The sequence below is a fragment of the Monodon monoceros genome, unplaced genomic scaffold (genome assembly GCF_005190385.1).
Source record: "Monodon monoceros isolate NGI ecotype Baffin Bay Population unplaced genomic scaffold, NGI_Narwhal_1 Super_Scaffold_13, whole genome shotgun sequence".
In the NCBI taxonomy this organism is placed as follows: Eukaryota; Metazoa; Chordata; class Mammalia; order Artiodactyla; family Monodontidae; genus Monodon; species Monodon monoceros.
In genome coordinates, this window is record NW_021703769.1 from 82,962,395 (window position 1) to 82,985,489 (window position 23,095).

General features: G+C 50.7%; 2 protein-coding genes across 2 annotated transcripts in view; both read left to right on the top strand.

The window, feature by feature from the left end:
- Window positions 1-271: 271 nt before the first annotated feature.
- RADIL (Rap associating with DIL domain) overlaps window positions 272-23,095 on the top strand; it is a 39,621-nt gene continuing 16,797 nt past the window's right edge. Inside the window, exons 1-2 of the mRNA XM_029220871.1 lie at window positions 272-333; window positions 4,382-4,980. Coding sequence (XP_029076704.1) covers window positions 4,446-4,980 — 535 coding nt within the window. The 5' untranslated portion in view covers window positions 272-333; window positions 4,382-4,445. The remainder of the gene's footprint in view (window positions 334-4,381; window positions 4,981-23,095) is intronic.
- On the top strand, window positions 14,024-15,929 carry PAPOLB (poly(A) polymerase beta). The gene is given in 2 exon segments (XM_029219446.1): window positions 14,024-15,889; window positions 15,891-15,929. Coding segments are annotated over 2 exon segments (1,905 nt in total).

The following is a 23,095-nucleotide window of genomic DNA, read 5'->3' on the forward strand; positions in this document are numbered from 1 at the left end:
CGCCCATCCCCGGAGGCTCCGCCCCCTCGAGGTCTCATCCAAGTCCATGGGGCCTGTAGCTAGTCCCTCGGAGGCCCCGCCCCTCCCCAAGGCCCCGCTCCATTTATTGGGTGGCCGCAGGAGGAGCCCGAGCTCTCCTCTTCCAGCCGCCGGCTCCGCCCAGCACGAGGCACCAACCACATAGGCCCCGCCCCCCCGAGGGCCCGCCTGGTCTGTTGGGCTGCCGGCAGGAGGCGCCGCGCCATGCGCGGGTCCGGAGCAAGGGCTCCAGCTGACGGCGGGTGTGGGAGCCGCGCGGGAACGCGGCGGCGGCGGCGGCGGGCTGTGTTGGAGGTGAGTGCGGGGTGCGAGAGGAGCGGCGGCGGAGGCGGGGGTCGCTCCGTGGCGTACGGGGCTCCGGGGCGCAGAGGCTGGCTGGGCGGGGAGGCCGCGGGCGCGCGCTGGGGCAGCTGGGCCCGCACGGGGCATTTCTCCGGCCACCCAGGCTCCGCTTGTCCGGTTGCCATGGAAACAAGCGGCTCTCCTGGTGGTGGGGGGGGACCCGGGCGCGGCCTCGGGGGGCGGGTCCCACAGGCTGGCTACATGGGCGAGGGCGGCCCAGCCTGCGGGTTCCAGGGGGTCAGCTGCGGCCACCCCCCCTGCAACCCCTGGAGCCTGGCACCTCAACGGCGGGGTCCCCCGGGCCTCAGTCTCTCTGGCCCCCTTGGAGAGAGGTCTGCAGGTGGGCACAAGGCGCCGGAGTCTGTACCTTCCCTCCAGGGTTGGGGGGACATCCCCCGGCCCACAGCCTGCCCCGGTTTTCCTGTTCACACAGCAGCGCGTTCCTCACTCGTGTGCCAGCTGAAAGCCTTGTCTCCCAGCTATTTCTGTACCACTTCCAGCCGCTCGACAAGTAGTGCATCTAAGGAAACATGCAGAGCTGGGGCTCCTGGGGACCCCTGCAGAAGAAACTGGATTGTTTCCCATTAGGGAGCCAGTCGCTGGGGCTGGGGAGGGGCTGCAGACCCAGACACTCGGGCTCCCAGCACCTGGTCAAGTGTTTGATTAATCTGAATTGCTGAAAAGAATTTTCTGAGTCCCCGCCCACCAGTGATTACAGGTGTCTCTGGTTAGTTACAGGTGTCTCCCGTTAGCACAGGCCACCTCTCCTTCATTCCAGAGAGGAGCCAGCCATTAATCCCGCTGGCAGAAAAATTCCGCCCCCTCTCAAGGGGCTAGCATGTCAGATTTAAATCTGGTTAAATTATTTTTGTATTTAAAAGCGTTACTCTGACTGGAGTTGTCAAGATAGGATTTATGGCTGGTGGGGATAAAGCAGAGCCTGTGAAGCTACCCTCTTCCCTTCGTGCCCCGGTGGAAATTCTAATGGATCCCACATTGCAGTGTTGGAATGGCCGTGTCCCTCCACCCATTTGGTCAGCCCCACAGTGACCTCGCTCGCTGCTGTGACATGGGCTTGTTTTCATCAGAAATCGGACTCTTCCTTGAGAACAAGAGAAAAACATTCTCCAGGAGAAGCAACAGCAAGCGACCTACAGCCTTGGGCCCCTGTTTCTCTGAGTATTTGTGTGAAAGAGGAGGGAACTGAGCAGAAAAGGAAAAGGCAGGTCATGCTTCCGAAAAAAACAGATCTGGTGACCCCTGGTGTGCTCGGCTCTGTAGGAAACTCCTGCACTCCTCTTGCCCTTTGCACAAACGCGTCTGGCCCGTTTTGACGGAGAGGCCGTGCTCTGTGTTTTGTGATTGTGGAGGAAGGGCACACATGAGCAATGGCCACACTCTGTGGTTCCTCTCTGAAGATGGACACAGGGGGAGTGACCGTGAGGAGAAGAGAGCCTCCTGATAAAACGGATCGAGTAGATCAGGGTCTGTGTTTACTGGGACTTCTTTGGGCTTCTGAAGCAGTTACTGGAAGGGAGAGAGTCACCGTCTGTCCTACATTTTCTACCCCATTTTCGTGATGCTGCTAACTTTGCCCTAGAAAAGGAGGGAGTGGGCTCTCTTCCAAGGCCCTGGGAGGGGACCTAGCAGCTGCGTAGTTGTAATTTTCTATTTCTTTTTTAATTAAAGCAGAATTGTATAAGCTTCAGACCTTACAGAGCCTGTAAGGTTCACCCCTGGGTGCAAAATAGCATTTTACTTCTCCGTTGTATCTGAGGGCCTTTTGAATCCCCGTGTTTACTTCGTGACTTTTCTGGGAGTTGGGCTTCTGCTGAGACCTGGTTTTCTACTGTTTCCGCCGTTTTCCACATTGTATTTAAATTTACCCTCGGCATTACCTCCAAAGGCAGGGGTTTCCCAGCCAGACGCTGCCTGGTGGCAGGGGCTGCCCTGGGGGCCCCTGGGGGTTTGGGTCGGGACCGCCGGGGCCGTGCCCGACGTGAGCCAGGTGTCTGTGGAGGGGTCAGGTCCGCCGGGAACGTGTGGTGGCCAGAGGCACGTGCTGGGAATTTCTGAGGCGGGCTGTGTGACGTTCAGAAGGCGCCGTGGTTTGAAGCCGCTGATGCCTTGTGCGAACCAAAGCCGTGTGCTTGTCACGTGAGGGCTACTGGAAACGCTTCTGCTTTAAGTTTGGCCGGGGCCTTGGATGGGGCCAAGGGGGGAGCCGCAACCTGCTCTGGGCTCCGCAGCATCTGACAGGGAGGCCTGGGCACTTTCCTCGGGGGAGGGGAAGCAGCCTCGGGCTAGATACTGCTTTGTAGCTCTACTCCCCAGCCCGGAGGCCCTCGTATGCTCCTCTGCCTGGGACACTTGGTTGTTCTCAGCAGGCTCAGGCTTCGGAAGGCTGGTCCACAGGAAAAGGCCCTGCGTGGTAAACGGTGAGAAGCACGCTGTTGGCACAGGAGGAGTGCCGCCCCCCCACCCCACCCATGGGGCAGACCTTCACGTTGGGAACCCAGTCTTCGGTGCGTGAAGTCGTCAGAGCACCTTGAAGGGTGCAGGGTTCGCCGAGGAGGTCAGGTGGCTGGTTCTAGAGGAACTGAAGGGCGGGTCTGCTGCTCAGCCTTCGTTCACGACAGCCCTGGTGGGAGTGATGACATCGCAGATGTGACCGAGGCCCAGGGCCAGCTGGGAAGAGCCCAGTTCAGTGTCAGTGTCGAGGCTGGGCCACTTGCCCTGTTGGGTCCCTCGGGGTCGGGTCGCTCCTTTGGGGGGCTCCCTAGGCATTTTTCCCGCCCTGGGCAGTCCCCTCCCCTTCCCGAAAGCCTCTCCCAATGCCTGTGACCACGAGTGGGTCAGAGCTGAAATGAGGACCGTAGCGGAGTTCAGCGCTGACATTCATCCATGGCAGGTGCCCAGAGCTGCTCTCACCAGGTCCTGGGCCACTGTTTCCAGAGCCTTCTAGAAAATGGCCCTTTCTTCTTTGGTGTGTCTGCCTGGAAGTGGGGCACAGAGTCAGGAGATGGGCGGTGTTCAGCCTCCACCAACTCGTGGTGAAGCAGGACATCTTCCTTTGACTCTGCCCGCCTGCTCCCCCGGAGCTTTGGGTGTGTGTGGGGGTCTGATGAACTCTCTGTCTGGAACCCTATGCCTTTGGGGCATTAAGCACACGAGAGTCATAACTTTATGACACACCTTGTTGCCCCAGAGCTGTTTTCTAATTTACCCGGCAAGACTGCCTCTCCGGCCTGGCCAGTGCCCGAAAGCCAGGCTGGACGTCGTGGGTGGACACATGCATTCCAGCCGTGCCTCCACTGCTTCTGGAAGGGCCCTTTTGTGTGCATTGTGGTCATGTGTCCGTTCTAGTGCCGCCGTCTCAGGGAAGTGGCTCCTCCGAGCCAGGACCAGTCATCCGGGAGCAGCATCCTGGGGGGGGGGGGTGTTTTGAATGCCCGGTCGCTTACTGCCCTGCTCGTGTGGCTGCCACCTGGCCTGATTGCCTAGTTCCATTGCTGTTTGTGATGAATTTTCTGTAGCATAGGCTGTGGTGCGGGGGAGGTGGAGTTTAGGAAGACATGGCCTTGTGCGCTCAGAGTTGTTTATAACTTTGGGTGCGATGGGATAGATGGGGGCTGACTCAGATGAGGCCGGGCAACCCCACCGGGACTCTACCCTGAGAGCACCACCCAGCCCCACCCTGGTCGCGGAGCGCGTGGTGCCCAGGCTTCTCGTGTCTTGGCTTTGGGTGACCTCACCGTGCTTCCTAGTAATGGCTTGCCTTGAAGGGCATTTCAGCCCCTTCAAACCTGCTTTGTCCCCTGCGGTCCCGCCGGCTTCGTCTGTATCCTCACTGTTGGACCCGGCTGAGGTGCTGTGTCCACGGCTTCTGCTGGGGCGCCGGGCCCTAGACGGCTGGTGCAGTCTGCTGATGTTCCCCCGAGCCTCGTGGGCTCCTGTTGCTCTGCTGGTCGATGGTAACCCGCCTTTCGTTTTCTCCCAGGACGCGGCCTTTTCCCTGCCGTTGGCCAGAGCCCTCAGTGCTCGTCCGTGAAGACGGGCCCACCATGTTCTATGGGACCCACTTTATCATGTCCCCACCTGCCAAGAGCAAGCTGAAGCGGCAGGGCCAGCTGCTGTCCAGCGTGCTGTCCCGGACGCTGAGCTACAAGTACCGTGACCTGGACACCACCTGCTCCAGCCTGGGCACCAGCGACGACCCGGCCGAGCTCTCCACCCAGCTCTCGGCCCCTGGGGTCCTGAAGGTGTTCGGGGACAGCGTGTGCACGGGCACCCACTACAAGAGCGTCCTGGCCACCGGCACGTCCAGCGCCCGGGAGCTGGTGAAGGAGGCCCTGGAGCGCTACGCCCTGAGCCCCGAGCGTGCCGGCCAGTACGTGCTGTGCGACGTGGTGGGCCAGGCCGGCGACTCCGGGCGGCAGTGGCAGGCCGAGGGCTTCCGGGTGTTCGGCGACAACGAGAAGCCCCTCCTGATCCAGGAGTTATGGAAACCCCGAGAAGGCTTGTCCCGGAGGTTTGAGCTGAGAAAGAGGTCAGAGATGGAGGAGCTGGCAGCCAGAGACGTGGACACCGTGACGGCAGGTGAGGAGGGGCAACGAGAAGGCGCGGGGCGGCCGCTGCTCCGGGAAGCACTGGGAAGGTGTGTTTGTTGAGGAAGACAGTGGGCCTCTGCCGCGGTGGCGCTTGAGGACTGACTCTTCTCCCCGCTCTGCGGGGCTGTCTTGGCGGTGCGGTTTGTTTACACTGCAGGGCGCCTGCTGGTGGTCATTCCGCGCTCCTCACGGCGTCTTGCAGTGCCGTGGGGTGATTTCTGCTTTCAGTTGAAGGTGGCTGTCCAGGGGTCTGGCATGCGTGTCATTGGCCGCAGAGAGGACCTTGTCCCGTGCAGGCGGCACACGCGGTGCAGAAAGCCCCTCAGTGCCCGAGGCGCCGGGGCAATCTCGGGGCAAGCGGACGCGAAGGCGGTGGAGGAAGCGGGTCTCTGGAGGTGCAGTGCGTTGGGGGCGCGCCGGGGCAGTGGAGGTCGTGCTGGGAGCAGCGCTGAGTCCCTGCCTGGGGCCGGGGCGCTCCAGGCCCTGCGGGACGCTACTCTGCGTCTGGCTTTTATTCACTTGGCGGAAAGAAGCTCATTATCTTAATAGGGAAGCGCCATAAAACATGGGTTTTTTTCAAATGCCCACAGACTCTTAAGTGTATCTCAGGTCATGTTTGGCTTTGGTGGTTTTACATGAGCAAGTGCATTGGTCTTACGTGTGGCTCAGAGCAGAGGGCGTTCAGTGGCCTCAGGAGACTTGTCACTCGGTTTCATGGTGCTGCGGGGTCGAGGGGCTTGAGCTCTGACGTTTTGTGTGTGTCCCCAGGTGTCGCGAATGCTCATGTTCTCCGGTTCTCCTCTGGTGCGAAACCCACCTCGTGCCTTTAGGGTGTGAAGATGAGGGTGTGGCAGGCCGGGGCCTGACGGGGCCACTGCGGTTGGCGGTGGGCTCTCGGCGGCCCTTCTGGCCTCAGTCTCGTGATCTGAAGGATCCAGTGACCCGAGGGCCGGTGCAGTGGTGTGTGCAGAGCTCTCTGCTCGGCCGTGCGTCCTGACCGCCTCCTGCACGCGGTTTTCCTGTGCGCTCACAGGCAGGGGTGGACCAAGGGCGGGTTTGGGGTCCCTCTGATGGGGGGGTGGAGTGTTCTATCACCGATGTTGTGCAGAGTTGCAGGCATGGGGGATAAGGAAAAACTGACCAATGAGTAGCTGATGTTACTGGGGTGTTTGTTTGGGTTTTTTTTAACTATTTGAAAAAAATTAATCTTATTGAAGGTAGTTGATTTACAATGTTGTGTTATTGTTTTTAACTCTCCTTGGACAAGCGCCTGAACGCCCCGCCCACAGGCCCGGTGGCAGGGGTTTGGATTTCGTCGTGCCGCCGCCTCGCTGTTCTCCGGAGGCCTGGTCCCTTCCCCTCCACACTCTCGGAGGCCTGTAAGGGGCTGCGTCACGTGGGTGGAGAGGGCGGGTGTTCAGCTCGTGGTCACTGTCCTGCCCAGTGTTTTCTCTGCTGAATGGAGAGCAAAGAGCACGTGGGCCGGGCCAGCCCTGCCTGTCCTGCGGGTCGCTGTGCCTCGGGTCCCGGGTGGGCCCTGGAAGGCCTGCTCTGTGTCACGTGGGTGATCGCTCTGCCCGGGGGGTGGGGGGAGCAGGGTGACCACGAGGCTAGACGCTATCAGGCTTTGTTCTCCTGTTCACAGACCCCTATTAGACCTGTTCCTTTTACGTTCGTCCAGGCAGGAGAAGGCCCACAACATATTCAACTTGGTGGTGGCTTTGCGAAACCTTTCAGAGAAAGAGTCTATTGAAGCGGGCGGGTCTCACTGACACACTTCTCTGGGCTGGAAGTGGGTTGTGTTACCTGCCTGGGGCAGGCTTCCCGGGCCCCAGGGAGTTGGCCTTCCTGGCTGGCCTCTGACTTGGGTGTGGCCTGGGTGCTCTGTGCCTCCTGGCCGTGCTGTCCCCTTCGCTAGCTACCGAGACGCAGAGCCCGGCACTGGGGACCGTGCAGTCGGGCCCGCCCCCTCCAGCCCTGCTCCACAGGTTGCTGGCGGAGCTTCACCAGAGCCCGGGACCTTTGCATTAGGGTCTGTCTGAGGATCCTGATGATACAAGGATGCACACGCATGCTCTCCCACTCACGCGCGTGAACACACACTCACGCTCTGCATTGTTCCCCTGTGTAAAGAATCCGATGTGGCCCCTCCCGATCTGCAGATGCCCCCTCACCTCCTAGCGCACCCCCAAGGTCCCAGACCCCCTGCCTCCTCACGCTGGTGGGAACCACAGAGAGACTTGAAGGAGGAGTGAAGGGTGTTGGTGTCGGGTGGGTGCCAGCCGCCTTACGTTGATGATGAGAAGGAATCTCCAGCCCCTCTGGCCGCTTTCCCACCGCCCCCCCCCCCGGCGGCTCCTGCCCACGTTCCTGACACCTGTGGTCTTGTCTCCAGGCAAGGGGGCTCCCTACCTCCTGGGTGGCATGCCTGTGATGAGCCCCAGATGCTGCTGGCGCCCCGAGCGGCCTGAGTGTCGCTGTGAGGTGGCATCGGCTGCGGTGAGCTCGGCGGTGTCCACGGGGTGGGGGGTTTACTGTTGAGGAAGATGGGGACCCAGCGTGGAGCAGGCTCCAGGCACCCTGATTCCCTTCTTCCTTCCCCGAGAACGGGTGACGTTGTCCCCGTTCCCCTGGCAAAGTGTGCAAAAGGAAGGGACCGCCTGTGTGGGCACGTGTGCGTGTGCGTGCACGTGAACAAATGCCGGCTGCCCCAGGCTTCAGCTTACTGAACGGTCACAGTGATCTTCATCGTTCCCCGGATCGTTCCCACGGCAGAAGACCCACCCCGTGTCGGTGAGCTGGGGCTCGCTGATTTCACGTTAAAAGCCCACTGCGAGTGTCCTCTAGGCTCTCGGGGATGGGAGCCCACCGCAGGCGCCCTTGGGTGAACTGGGATAGGCCCCAGCAGGGCAGGTGGCAGAAGCGGCTGTACCAGGCACTTCCCGAGGGCACTGAAGGAAGAATCCACCCGGTTCCCCTGAACCGTTTGGACCGTGGTTTTGCGCCCGTGGTAATGCGCTCAGGCACTTTCGGCGTTTGTTTTCCATAAATATCGCCTTTCCCAGCTGCCAGCTTCTCAGTGGTCTCCAGAGGATCAGAATATCCCGAGTGAGCCCCGGGGCCAGCGGCGGGCGGGGGCGGGGCTGCGGAGCCAGCCGCGTGTTCCCAGAGGGCTGGCTTGTGGGGCCCGTGCTGGCGGGCTCTGGTGCCCGAGATAAAGACAGTAATCACTTCTCCCTCTGGGGAGGGAGGGCGGGCCATGTGGTTTTTGTCAGCGGCTGGGGAAGGGCGAGAGGGCAGGGTTTATTTGTGTTCCCAGGATGGACGAGAGCTTGTAAACTGGATTCTCAGCCTCAGTCCCGTCGACACTTTGGGCCAGCAGTTCCTCGCTGTAGGGGGGACCGCCCTGTGCCTTGTAGGACGTTTAGCCGCGTCCCAGGCCCGGCCCGCTAGATGCATGCGGCACCCCTACCAGTCGTAACAACCACAGCTGCCTCTGGGCCTTGCTGAGTGTCCTGGGGGCAAGCTCGCCCTTGGGTGGGAACCACCGATTTGGACCCGGTGGCCTGGACCCTTTAGAGGAACTCAGTCTGTTGGCCACGCCCTGCGCCTCCCATAGGGGCCCGGTGGCCTTCTGCCCCGGGACCTGGACCGTCAGCCCAGGCTGGCTGTCATGGGGGCACCGTCTGAGGGACTTGGGTGCCTTGAGGAGGGGAAGTGCGAGCTTCTTTCTGTGCCAGTGGACGCCTTCCTGGGTGGCCTACCCCGGCCCGCAGAGGCTGACCTTCTCCCGATGCTGGAAGGCAGGGCCTCCTTGGCTCTCGGTGCCCTCTTCCGAGGAGACAAGGTTAGAGGGTTTCTAAAGGCCACCGAGGCTTGAGGTTCTCTCTGCAGGGACATCTCTGCATTAGCACTGGGCTTGTCACAAATTGCGCTTCAATGTCTGTGTGGTCTGGCATACAGCAGGTGCTCATTAAACGCCTGTTTAAGGGTGGATGCAAATTAGAAGAGCAAGCTCCTCTGTGAGTCTCGGCTTCCGGGTGCATCCAAGACTCCAGGGTTGGAATTGGTTTTCTTTGCGGGGGTGGGGGGCGGGGTGGGGGGAGGGCAGGTGGGAGTGGCGTGCAGACGGCATGGCTGCCCACTAGTGCAGGTGGGGGCTTGAGTGAGGAGTGCGCTGCTCTGGCAACGACAGTGTGACCTGCCAGCCTCCCTACTCTTCCAAGGCCGGCTGGAGTGGTGGCAGGTGTGTCGTCTGAGTGCCTGACTTTGGGTGTGTTTGCCGTCATCCACAGACGGGCAGATGGGCCTGAGCCCCAACTAAACAGGGATGTTCAGGCGCCTCGCGAAGCTTCTGCTGTCTCCATCTGCTGGTTGTGCGCCGCGGATTCTGTCCCCTTGAGTCCCCCGACCTCTCTGTGCTGTTTTCTTTGGATGTTTTTCTCCTCCCGCCACGAATCTGATTTTTAATAACACTTATCTCAGGATGAACAAGGCAGTCTGGATTCTCTTCTTTTATTGAAGAGTAGCTGCCTGTTGAGTGAGGCTTCCTCTGAGCATATTCTCAGTGATGCAGTCATTGAGGGAAATGTTTATGTAGTTTGGGGGAAACAAAACAATGCCCAACTTTTTCCATCAGTCTAAAACTAGAAAACTATTTGAACTTAAAAGACATTTTTGAGGACTTTCAATTTAAAGAGAACATAAAGTTGAATGGTTAGCTGCTAATAGCCAGTTTCATAAAAAAAAAAAAAAATTCATAGTTTTCAGTTTCATGTAGAAGCGCGGTGTCGGAAGGAGGCCTAGCAGCCCTGTTCTCCCGAGCCTGGTGTTGCCCACCTGGGGCCTGGCTGGCAGCACCCTGCCCTCCCTCGGGAGACTTCTGGCCAAGGAACCTCCAGAGGCTCAGTGCTAAACACAGGGGGAGATCAGAACTGGCGTAAAATGTTTGAAAGACACAAAACATAATTGGCCAAAGTATGGCCAGGGTGGACACTGCAGGGAAGGAAAAGTCAGGTTGGATCCTTATTCCAAATGCATTAAAAACCTACAAGTCAGAGGTAAAGTTATACAGCCAAAAGAAAGATTTCATAAATAAGGCTTCAAAGATGCAAACCATAGGGGGAAAGGTAGATGAATTTGACTGTATCAAAGTTGAAGCTTTGTTTTTAACTAAGAACATTCTATAGCTAAGATTTAGCTCTACCCATGGTGCTGCATGTAAATCCAGCTCCTTGCTTTTTCTTGAGACATAGTTTCCCGTCACTTGCATATATCCCATTATCCATTCTCATAATCATGGGCTCTCAGGTTGCATCCAGCTCCTTCGTACTACAGACAATGGCATGACGACCCTCTCGAGGGCCTGTGCAGAGTTCTCTGGGGGGTCATCTCCAGGGAATGGAGTTTCTGGATTATAGGTATGTCTGTTTCATTTCTTAGTAAGCACTGCGGGACGGCAGCTTCTCCAGAAAGGCTGCCACGACACTGGCGTGCTTTCTTGTGTGGCCCTTCCACATCCTTAAGCATTGGGTATGAGCCCCCGACCCTCAAAAATCTCCCCTGGGAATATGTTAAAATCAAAAGGAGCTGCAGGAGAGTGAGGTGCTGGAGTCACGCAGCCAGAGAAACTCCCTGCAGCCGACGGACGCGAGCAGCGTGAACCCAGTCGTGAAGTGATTTCCCCAGAGTCACGGTGTGTGGCTTTGAAACTGTCCCTCTACCTAAAGTAAAACTCAAGAGATGGGTCTTTTGGGTATTGATTAGCCAGTGATTTGAAGGTGAAAGAATTTTCTTTGTTGTGCTTATTCATTTATTTATTTGTCAGCAGGTATTTGTTGAGTGCTACTATGGTAGGTACTTGATCAGGTATTGATCAAGTATATAGCAGCTGACAAAACAAATAGATCTTGTTCTCATGGCGCTAAGGGTCTACAGTGGCAAATAAAGACAAAGAAACAACCACTCGAAAAACAGAGACTTACAAATTGTGATATGTTCTATGAAAGAAAAGTACAGGTGCTAACTCAGCAGGGAGGTTAGGGAAATTCTCTGTGAGGAGATGAAATTTAAGCCAATCTCAAAGTTGACAAAACTAAGCAGGTGAAGAGTAGTAGACAGTAAGTGGGGCAGGAAGAGCTTTCTGGGCAGAGGGAACAGCATTGTGCAAAGACCCAGAGAGGAGAGAGAATGAAATAAATGCAAGGCACCGAAAGGCGATGTGGCTGGAGGGTGGGGGAGATTGTGGGAGGTGAAGCTGGTGAGACGGTCGGGGGTTGTTAGGTATTTTGGGCTTTAGGCTAATGAGAGGCCACTGAAGGGGTTAAAAGACCACTGTGGCTACTGGGTAAAAAGTACTTTGAAAAGTCAGTAATAGATTAATTTATTGTAGGAGTCTAGGTGAAAATTGATGGTAGCTTGGACTAGAGTTATGGGGAAGCAGGTAGAGAGAAGTTGATGAATCCCAAACGTATTCTGGAGGTAGAATCATCGATATTTGTAAATGAACTAGATGTTGAAGATGAGAAAGAGTGGGGGGTGTGTCCAGAATGACTCCCAGGTTTCTGATATGAGCAGTTGGGTAGATGGAGACGCCATTTACCAAAGTGGTGACCACCGAGAGAGAAACAAGTTATGGAGGGAAGAGTAAGAGTTCTCTTTAGACTGTTGAGTTTGAGACATCCAAACGGAGGTGGCACATGGGATGTCAGATGATATGGATCTGGAGCTCGGCAGAGTAAACTTACATTAAGCTGTTAATAGGTGATATTTAAGCTGTGAAAACTGATAGATGACCCGGTAGTAAATATATATACAATGAGAAGAGTTGAGGGCTTAATATGGAAACTGGAAGAACTCCAACTGTAGAGGCAAAGTAATGGAGGAACAAATGAGACCAAGGGGAGGCCAGAGATGTGCAAGACAACAAAAGAGTGTGGTGCCGTGGAGGCCAACGTGAGGCTACTGTAGGTCAAAAAAGGTGCAGATCGTTGGATTGAGCAACACGGAGGTCACCAGGTACCTTACTGACAGCTGTACTGTTGGCGTGTTAAGCATGCAAAACTGTGTTGAAATAGGTTGAGAAATTGGTACTGGCAGTACGTGGGATTAATTATTCTAGAAGATCTTTCTATATAAAGTACCTGGAAGTGCTGGCTGAACTATAACAATTCTCCTTTTAGATGCACAGCTGAATATCCCCCCAAAGTAAAGTAATCCCTAAGGGTGAAAAAACAAAACAAAATAAGGACCTTGAAACGTTGGAATCTTAGCTGATCATGAAGCTACAGTTGCCCCACAGGCTCTTGCCAGTCTTTATAACCAAGAAATTTAAGTTTAATAGCTGTCCAAGAAAGAGACACAGAGCCTTGGGACCTTAGGAAGTAGAAAGTTGGGACTGAGACCCTCACATATATTGGGAAACTGTAAAGGGTGACACACTGAATGAAAAGACAGAATAGGAAGACTCTGCTACCTGGTAAAAGGAGATGACAAAGAGTTATTATCTCTCTTGACCTGGGCTCTGGGTGGGAAAAACTACTCATTCCAAGAATTGAAAATCACCTTTCCTCTCAGGCGTTTGGGGTTCAAAATTGCACTACTTAAGTGATCTGGATAATCACTGGATAAGAAATTAAATTACTGTGTACATAATTTGATAGTGTACAAGGACATCGGACAGAAACAAAGTAAATCCTCTTTGGAAGGACATCTACACAGGCATCCCAACCCTGGCCAGAGACGAGCTAACAATCCAAAATTACGAGACACTTGAAGTGATGCTTCTTGAAAAGAGTCAGCAGAAAACAAACTGTAGAATCAGGTTCTCAAGAACTTAGGAATTGGAACCACTAGATATAAAATATTGAGTATTTTAAAAATGTTTAATGAAATAAAAGGTAGAAAGAAAACAGGAAAGAACAGAATGTCATCCCAAAAGGCAAGGAAGATTTGGAAAAGAACAAGATAATGCTTTTAGTAATAAAAATGCAAGTTTGTAAATGGTTACTTCAACGATGGCTTAAACAGCAGACTAAATATAACTGAAGAGAATTAGAGGACGAGGTAGACCTGGCATCACGCAGACAGAAACGTGGGTTGAGAGACACGGGGAACGGGATGAGAAGGTCTGTCACATGTCCACGTGAAGAGGATCAAGAGAATGGGGCGAGGACATACTCCACAGACATACCTGAGAGTCATCCGGGAGCATGGGATGAAAAGCAGCAGTCTTCCGATTCAGGAATCACAGTGCTTCCTCTGTAAGATAAACGAAAAGTTTACCCCTTGCTGCCTAGTGGTGATACTGCAGGACACTTCAGAGATTTTTACAGTTGCCGAGAAGAAAAGACAGGCGAGCAGCAGGCTCCCCACCCGGAACCGCAGAAACCAGAGGTCAGCCGATGGGGCCTTCAGAGCTGGAGAGAACAGGACTGAGAACCCAGAGTTGCGGTCCTGGCTGCCCCACCACCCAGGCGCCGGGCCACGGAGGATGCCACGGAGCTGCTTCCCACCAACGGACCCTGCCATAGAGGGATTCCAAAGGATGGGCCAGAGGGCAAAGGCCACCTGAAGATGCCACTGGAGAGGAAGGAGACCCGGGGTGTAGAGAATGGCGAGCAGGGAGTTGGACGGTAGGTCTGGGCAAACGTCTAAAACAGTTATAACAGGGCCGAACCCCGGGGCGCAGCCGTGCCGGCCCCCACCGGCCAGAAGCCGCGGCGGAGACCTGGAAACTACAGCCCCCGTGAGGCTCTGCGCGCGCGCATGCGCCGTGGCATGCGTGGCACGCGGCGTGCGTGGCGCGCGGCGTGGCGTGCGTGGGCGTTCTAGAACGCAGCAGCTAGGGCTCCGGCGCCATGTTGGGGCCGAGGGGACGGCGGAGAGGCGCTTGAAGCGGCGGGAGCGGAGCGGGAGCGGGTCGGACCTGGGCTGGTAGGAGCCCCGCCCCTCCCGCCTCAGCGGATCATGACCCGGGCGGCCGCGGAGGTCGCGGTGGCGGGGGACGCGGCGTGGCGGGGCCAGCGCTAGAGATGATGCCGTTTCCGGTGACCACCCCGGGACCACAACAGACCCCGCCGCCACCCAAGCACTATGGCGTCTCCTCCCCCATCAGTTTAGCACCCCCCAGGGAGACTGACTGCATACTTACCCAGAAATTAATTGAAACCCTGAAGCCCTTTGGGGTTTTTGAAGAGGAAGAGGAGCTACAGCGCAGGATTTTAATTTTGGAGAAATTAAATAACCTGGTAAAGGAATGGATACGAGAAATCAGTGAAAGCAAGAGTCTTCCACAAGCTGTAATAGAAAACGTTGGAGGGAAAATCTTTACATTCGGTTCTTATAGATTAGGGGTGCATACGAAAGGTGCCGATATCGACGCGTTGTGCGTGGCACCAAGACATGTTGATCGAAGCGATTTTTTCACCTCCTTCTATGGTAAATTGAAACTACATGAAGAAGTAAAGGATTTAAGGGCTGTTGAAGAGGCATTTGTACCAGTTATCAAACTGTGTTTTGATGGGATAGAGATTGATATTTTGTTTGCAAGATTAGCACTGCAGACTATTCCGGAAGATTTGGACCTAAGAGATGACAGCCTGCTTAAAAATTTAGATATTAGGTGCATAAGAAGTCTTAATGGTTGCCGGGTAACTGATGAGATTTTACATCTAGTACCAAACATTGACAACTTCAGATTAACTCTGAGAGCCATCAAGTTGTGGGCCAAATGCCACAATATCTATTCCAATATATTAGGTTTCCTAGGAGGTGTTTCCTGGGCGATGCTAGTAGCAAGAACTTGCCAGCTTTATCCAAACGCCATAGCAGCAACTCTTGTACGTAAATTTTTCTTGGTGTTTTCTGAATGGGAATGGCCAAATCCAGTGCTACTGAAAGAGCCTGAAGAACGGAATCTTAATTTGCCTGTCTGGGACCCAAGAGTAAATCCCAGCGATAGGTACCATCTCATGCCTATAATTACACCAGCGTACCCACAGCAGAACTCCACGTACAACGTGTCTGTTTCAACAAGGATGGTCATGATTGAGGAGTTTAAGCAAGGGCTTGCTATTACGCATGAGATTTTGCTGAGTAAGGCAGAGTGGTCCAAACTTTTTGAAGCTCCCAGCTTCTTTCAAAAGTACAAGCATTATATTGTACTTCTAGCAAGTGCGCCAACAGAAAAACAACATCTAGAATGGGTGGGCTTGGTGGAATCAAAAATCCGAATCCTGGTTGGAAGCTTGGAGAAGAATGAATTTATTACACTGGCACATGTGAATCCTCAGTCGTTTCCAGCACCCAAGGAAAGTCCTGCCAGGGAAGAATTTCGTACAATGTGGGTGATTGGGTTAGTGCTAAAAAAGCCAGAAAACTCTGACATTCTCAGTATTGATCTCACCTATGATATCCAGTCTTTCACAGATACAGTTTATAGGCAAGCGATAAATAGTAAGATGTTTGAGATGGATATGAAAATTGCTGCAATGCATTTGAGAAGAAAGGAACTTCATCAACTACTGCCTAGTCACGTGCTTCAGAAAAAGAAAACACACTCGATGGAAGGTGTCAGATGGACAGCTTTGGATGACGGCAGCCTCGACTTGTCTGTAGACAGTGAAGACAGCACGTCTGTGTCTTCACTTCCTGGCTCTATGAAGACTGGCCCAGTGACTGGCGGCACTCAGGGCAGAAGCATTCCTGCCCCGGCTATGATGGCAGCATCTGTGACCAGCGTACAGGTTCCTGAAGTTTCCTTACAACAAGCAAATCCCAGCGACAGCCTGGGGGGCACGTCCAGCGGAAGCATCCCTCAGACTGCCCCACAACCAACTATTTCTCCACCGCCGAAGCCCATGGTCACCAGAGTTGTTTCCTCAACACCTCTGGTCAACCGTCCACCCAGGCCTTCAGGGAGCGCAGCAGCAAACATAGCTAACCCTATTATAGGAGTCTAGAGGACATTGTCACGTCACAAAGAAGAAAGGACCAAGGAAACCAAAACAGAAGAGGAACGGTCTCATAAAGAGACAGGTGCGACTCAATTGGAAACTATTCAGACAGCAGCTTCTCTGTTGGCCTCATGGGGAACATCCAGTGCAGACCTTCTCAGTACCCCTGCGCTCCCTGCAAATCTTATTCCTATTATCAAGAATTCAGTAAAACAGATTGAACTGAGAAAAACAATCTCAAGGGTCTGTAAACAGCATGTGCCAACTCAGCCTGCTGTCTTCAAATGCTAAAGGAGGAGGACGAAGGGCACCAAGCTAGACATGGTTCAGAATAGCTTTGTTAGGCTTATTTGATGACTTCCTTTATTGGGCTTATCTTAGTCAGAAGTCCAGGTTAGTATGTGAAGCCAGAAGTACTGTTAATTAATGTGTCAGATTATTTATGTGTCAGCCACAGTTAAACGCTAACTACTTCAAAGGACTCCTGCCCTTAAAGAGGAAAAAGAGAGAAAAAAACCCTCCAGCTATGTTTGTACCCATGACTGACATTGGGACTGGATTGATGTTTGATGCGTTGTTGGGGAAAGTTTGCAGTACAAACTAGTATCAGAATTCCATGCTGGTGATGCACTTTATATTTTTATTAGACAGTAGAACAAATTTTAGATTTTTCAGCTTGATGAATTTCAGATTTTTCCTGAATGATGTTCTTCATTATTAATCTCAGATTGGTTACCATTGTGCAGTGGCATACTGTACTTCAGAAAAAGCATAAAGTACGTCTGGCTCTGTCCCTGTGAGACAGCTGTAGCCCTTTAAAATGAAATGCCAACTCTTAGGGTATATATTCGGCATTGAAACAGTAATTAGTAAGTGTTTGGTTTTGATGGGACGGGATCCAGAAATGATTGGTTTTATCTGAAGAACTGTTTCAGAGTGCATACAATCAGCCGTCAAACAGCAGATACTGTCTTGAGCTAACAAAGCTCCATATTCTCTTGTCCTTAATCATTTGCCCTAAAAGAAAAAAAGCTTTTTGTGTCCCCTGCCCCCGCCGCCTTCTCTCTGCTTGTGTGCACAAGGTATGCTTGTATATCGTTTCACAGAAAACTCAGTATGCTAGTATTTTCTTAACCATGATGTGAAACCAACAGTCCTGTGGCCACATGGCTAATATTTTAGTAAAGCTTTACTGAAAGTAAAGCTTTACTGAAAGTAATTCCTGTGAAGCATGTTGTCCACCTTGGATGGCCATTTGGTCTCCACATAAGAGAAGATTTGTATACTCCACAGAATACCTGCTTATAGTAAAGTTAATTTCTAATTTAAACGTAAGCAAAAAAGCATTTTCTCCAGAATTTTAAACCAATTTTTATTTGTAAATGACTTCCTAAAATTCATCAGTAAAATTTACATGTAGAAACATCAGAAATTTCTAGCAAGCACTTGACATCTAGTCAGCTTTCTACTCTTTTGTTTTATCCTGCAAAAGATTCGAAATAATAACCTTTCTTTAAAAAAAAAAAAAAGGCTCATAATTAGCAGCAGAACATTCATGTTTCTCAGCAGTTGTAGGTGAATGAAAACAGTCTTTCTTAATCTGGACACAGCAAACCTAACAGGTTTTCCAAATAGCCTGATGCTGATTCTTCCTGTCCCCCAACAGTGTTCCTTTCTACCACGTGTGCGTTTTTCATGTTAAACTGCAGCTTCTTAAACCCTTTCCCTATCCTTTTAAATAATTTCCCCCAAAGTTGGAATATAGTCATTTCTGTTGCGCTGTGCAGTAACTGAGACTTTCTGTTCACCATGACTTTCTGACGCCCAATACACGGTGTTCCCACTACCTGTGCAGTCCCCTTCCACCGCAATAAAATCAGGTGAAGTGTGTACAGTACCTGTGTATTTTGAATAGCTATTGTGTCCTTGAAATTGCCACGCACAGATTTAGTCTTGTCATTTTGTTCACACATTGGCGAAAAATTAGTTTATTAAATGTTTCGTGTAACTGTACTTGTTTTACCAAGCTGGGAAGTTGGAGCTTTTTAATTCTAGTTTTCGTTACCTGAACATCAGACTATTTTTTTCCTATGGCGTGTATAGCATCTCATGACTGGAGTTTGCTTTGTTTTATAGTATCTGTACTCCTTGTATTTTTCAAGCACTATTTTGAAAACAGATGATGTATTTCTCCATTAAAAAACACAATAAAAGTAAGAAAGAAGCAAGCAGAGGGGTTTAAATCTGATAACAGTTCAGATGTTCTTACTGTTGTTCTGGTGGGTAAAGTCACCGATGAACGTTTCGACTTACTTGAAGTCTAGAGTTCATGTTATAATAGGGAAAAAATATGAAAAGGTTAAAACTTCATATCACTAGTGGTACAAAAAAAATGGAGTTAAAAAATCTTAATCCAAAAGAAGGCAGGAAAGAGGTGGGGGGGGGGGAGGTGGGAAGCATAGAGAAAATGGTGTAGAAAGAAAATACAATCTAAGGTGGTGGAAATGAAACGAAATATATCTGTCACTATATACATAATAAATGGACTAAGCTTCCTGAGTAAAATTTGGAGATCGTCAAGAGTCCATGGAAAAACTAAGCCCAGCTGTATGCTATTTATTTATGAGAGACACACCCAAAACGTAAGACATAAAGAATGGAAAAAAGGCCAGTGGAAAGCTGTTACAGTAACAATGTTATCCAAACATTTCAAAGCAAAAATAATTACTAGGGACAAAAGGGACCACTGAATTAATGAGAGAAGAAACAGTGCGGCAGGAAAGGGGACCAATTTAATTTTTTTTGCACCTAGTAAAATAACCTCAACGTAAAGCAAAGATTAACCGAAATTGCCAAAAGCATCATTGTCACAGAAGATTTTTAAACAACTCTTTTCATTAATTGATACTAAGCAGACGACAAGTAGAAGGGAAACAGTTTTGGACACAACAACAGTGCTTGGCAGACTTTTCCTGTAAAGGGCCAGATAGGAAATATTTTCAGCTTTGTGAGGCTATACAAACTCTGCCTTTGTAGAGTGAAAGCAGCCCTGGACAGTATGTGAACAGATGGCCAGGGCTGGATTTGTCACCCATTCCCCCTGGCTGGCATTCGTCGTCCCTGATCTATTGGGCATTTGTTATAGAAACTTCCACTCAACAATTAGAAAATGCATGTTATTCTCAAGCACTTGGACATGTAAAAAAAAAAAAAAATAAATAACCTCATGCTAGATCCAGAAAGTAAGACTCGACATAGTTCAAGTTATCTGATTCATAGAACGTGTTCTCTGACTGCAGAACAGTAAGTTAGGAGCAATGACAAACAGCACAGAGAAGAATTTCCTAAAGAAGACGCAAAAAAGCTCACACCGTGAAGAGACTGATGGACAGAATCTCTTAATAGTATTGAGTAATGAACAGTGAAAATTGAAAAACAGGCTGTAAGCAGGGAGACTTCAGAATACGTAAAACAAATGATTACTATCCAGGCTATATTAAGGATGAAGAAAAAAGTCTATTTGAAAAGATGAAACAACCCAATAAACTGGCAAAAGAGATGCGTAGGTATTTCACCGAAGAGGAACTAAGAATGGACAGTAAACATGGAAAGGTGCTCAATCTTGTTAGTGAGGAAAATAGGATTTAAGACCACAGAGCTATTTTTCTTTTACAAGAATGAAGCCTAACAATATTCAGGTTTGGCGAGGAGGGGGGGGGGAGTACGCGCTGTCTGGTCCCATCAGGAGAAGGTGGCTGTTGTCCAGTGTGGCCGACGTGCCCGCACCCTGTGCTCCATTCCTTCTGCCCTGGGGGCTCCACTCCCACACTGTGGGGCACTGGTGGGTTTAACCTTACCAGTCTCTTTATCCCTTGAGGTGGCCAGAGTTTGTGGGCCACCGCCGCAGCCGTGTCTGGAACCCTACACACCCTCCAGTTTACCTCCAGCGTGCCATGGGGATGTCATGGTTTCCCGCATATGCCATGGTATCAGGAAAGTCAGGAAGCACTTTCCTAGAAAGACCGTCCCACGGGTCACCAGGAGACGAGTAGGGGAGTGTTTGCGGCAGCGTTTTGTAATAGCCTGAAGCTCGAAATGACCCACATACCCGTAAACGGGGAGTGGAGAGAGTGTGTTCATGCAGCAGACAACGTAAAGCTGTGAGATTAAATGGACCAAAGCTTCGTGCATCGAGGTAGGTGTGTCTCATAATGTTGAGGGGAAAGAGACAATCACAGAAAAATACACAGTGTGGCACAATCTACATAAGGTTTACAAAACAAAATAGGGCAGTATAATTTAGGGTGACAAAAATGTGAGGTATAACTATAAAGGAAAAACAAGGGAATGTGAAATAAAATTCAGAATAGCAAGGGCGAGAGGTGGGGAGAAGCAGGGGAGGTGCAGCTAGCTGCAAGAATGCAGACTGGAAATGTTCTACTTTTTGCAGGTGGGGTGGTGGAGGAAATGGTGTTCATTTTATTATTAGTCTCAGTTGTAAATGCTTTCGTGTGTGTGTGTATGTGTGTGAAGTATTTTGTAATCAAGAAACCAACATCAAAGTGATACCTTAAAGACCTCTTTATGGGTTAGGAAATTGCATTTGGCCAGATAACAATTACTGAACTCCATACAGGGTGATTTTCTTTCACATTACAGAGGGAGTAAGTTCAGGGCTGACGGGGGAGCTTTCCTGGTCCCCAGGGACCCAGGCTTCTGCACTGTCAACCCCACCATTGTAATCCATGCCTTCCATCCTCAAGGTCACCTCAAGGTGCAGGATGATGGCGGGACCGCTGCCATCATAGCCATCATATCTTCATTTAAGGCAGGAAGAAAGAAGGAAGGGGGGAAGGCCAAAGGTGTCCCTGCAGACTGTGTCCTCCTCCTATGGAGCTTTCCTGGAAGTCCCTAGAAGATGACATTCCCTCATCTTTCGCTGACTGGAACTTAGTCACAGGGCCCTGCCTACCTGTGAGGGAGACCGGAAGCTGTAGTTTGTATCAGCTGGTTACACGACCACCATCCCCCACCATTATGCGATGGGAGAAGGAGAGGATGGGTGTTGGAAGGCAGTGATAGAGCGAATTACACAGAACTCATACGTTTACACATTCAAATGCTCCCAAATAAGTCAGGATCAAAAAAGACACTTTAATGGGAATTAGAACTGAACAGTAATGAAAATGCAACTTGTGGGATGCAGCCAATGTGGTATTTAGAAGAGGAGGGTTATGGCTTTAAATGCTTACCCTAGAAAAGAATAAAGGCTGGCAGCTGGTGAGCTGTGTGCCTACAGAACTAGGTTAAAAAGGATGTACATTCAGTGAGAGAAGAAAGGAAATAATACAGAGCAGAAAATAAAAACGAAATAAACATGCAGTGCAGAGGATCAACAAAGTGAAGAGTAGGTTCTTTGAAAAGACTAATAAAATAGTCAAAACCGGGAAGATTGTTGAGGAAAACTAAAGATGGTACACAAGCAATCTTAGGAGTTTAAAAGGGGATATAGCTACAAATACGGTCGGTTTTTTTTTTTTTTTCATTTTCATTTAAAGGATCTTATAGATAGCTTTATGGCAGTAAATTTGAAAACTCAGACGAAATGGACAATCTCGTAGAAAAAGATAACCTACCCAGACTCACTGAAGGATAGAAAACCTGAATGGATTTATAACCTTGAAAAGAAGTGGCATGAATAGTTTGAAAATGTCCCCACCAAAACCAAAGTAAAATCACAAAAACATAAGACCTAGAAGGTTGTACAGGCCAATTCTTACTGATATTCAGTGACAAGATTATTCCAATATTTTACATCAGACTATTCCAGAAAACGGAAAAAGAAGAAACATTTTTTATAACAAATCTCACCTTCACGTAAACCAGAGAAAGGGAACATGATAAAGAAAAGTTACGAGCCAAATTCACTTATGAATATTGATTATGAAAACTAAAACCAAACCAGAAATGTATATAAAAACCATCATGACCAAGTTTGATGAATCTCTGGAATGCCGAGATGATTTAACATGTGAGATGTCGGCTGGCTTGTTAATGCTGGTTGTTGGCAGGAGGCCTCAGCTCTCCATAGGGCTGACCAAGTGTCCTCACAGCATGGAGGCTGACTTAACCCCAGCACGTGATCTGAGAGAGCCAGGCACAAGCCGCAGTGTCTTACATGACCTGACCATGGAAGTCACACCGCCACTTCCGCCATGTCTTTGTGATTAAACGGGCCCTATTCACGGTGGCAGGAGACTACAAAAGGGCTCGAAAAGCAGGAGGTCACTAGGGGCCATCTTGGAGACTGACTTGCTCATTGATCAACAGGAAAAATGGGTCCATTTTAATATATTACAATGGAATACCATACAGCACTGAAAACGAATGAGCTGGAGATACACATAGCAAGTGGGTGTGTTCATATTGTATGATACCATTTCATCAGTTTTTAAAAAAATTTCAAATGAAATATATTTTTCAGAGATATTTACTATGTATGTATATAATATCTTGGCCATACTTAATACATGGAAAAAAATATAAATCTGCACATGGGAGTTATGACCCCAAATCGGCATAGCTGTTATTTCTGGATAGGAGAGAGAAGGCTCAGCCATATCTAGAATGTACTTTATTTCTTCAGGCTGCAGTGGGTGCATTATTTTTGTTCTTCATACCCTTCTGGATGCCTGAAACGTTTCCTACTTATACACAAGGGTGAATAGGAGAAAAGAGAGGAAGCCTGTGTGTAGACAACTTTCCCGCAAAGTTTGGCTGACAAGGCAGAATTCAGTTCTTTGGGGTTGTAGGACCGAAACCTCCATGTTTTGTTTCCTTTCTTTTTCTTGCTAGCTGTGGACCAGAGCCCACTCTCAGCTCCTTTTCCTGTAGCCCCTCCCATCGGAGCAGGGGGAACCGCTTGTTCAGACCCTTTTCTTCTGTGACCAGCTGGAGAACACTCTCTGCTTTGAAGTCACTCACATGGTTAGGTTGGGCCCACTGGATAATCTCTGTATCTTAAGATCAACTGCTCAGTTACCTTAATTATACCGGCAGAATCTCTCTTGCCCATGTACTTAATCACGGGAGTAACCGTAGGGGCAGGGATCATGGGGTCACCTTAGAATTCTGCTCCCACCGTGACCT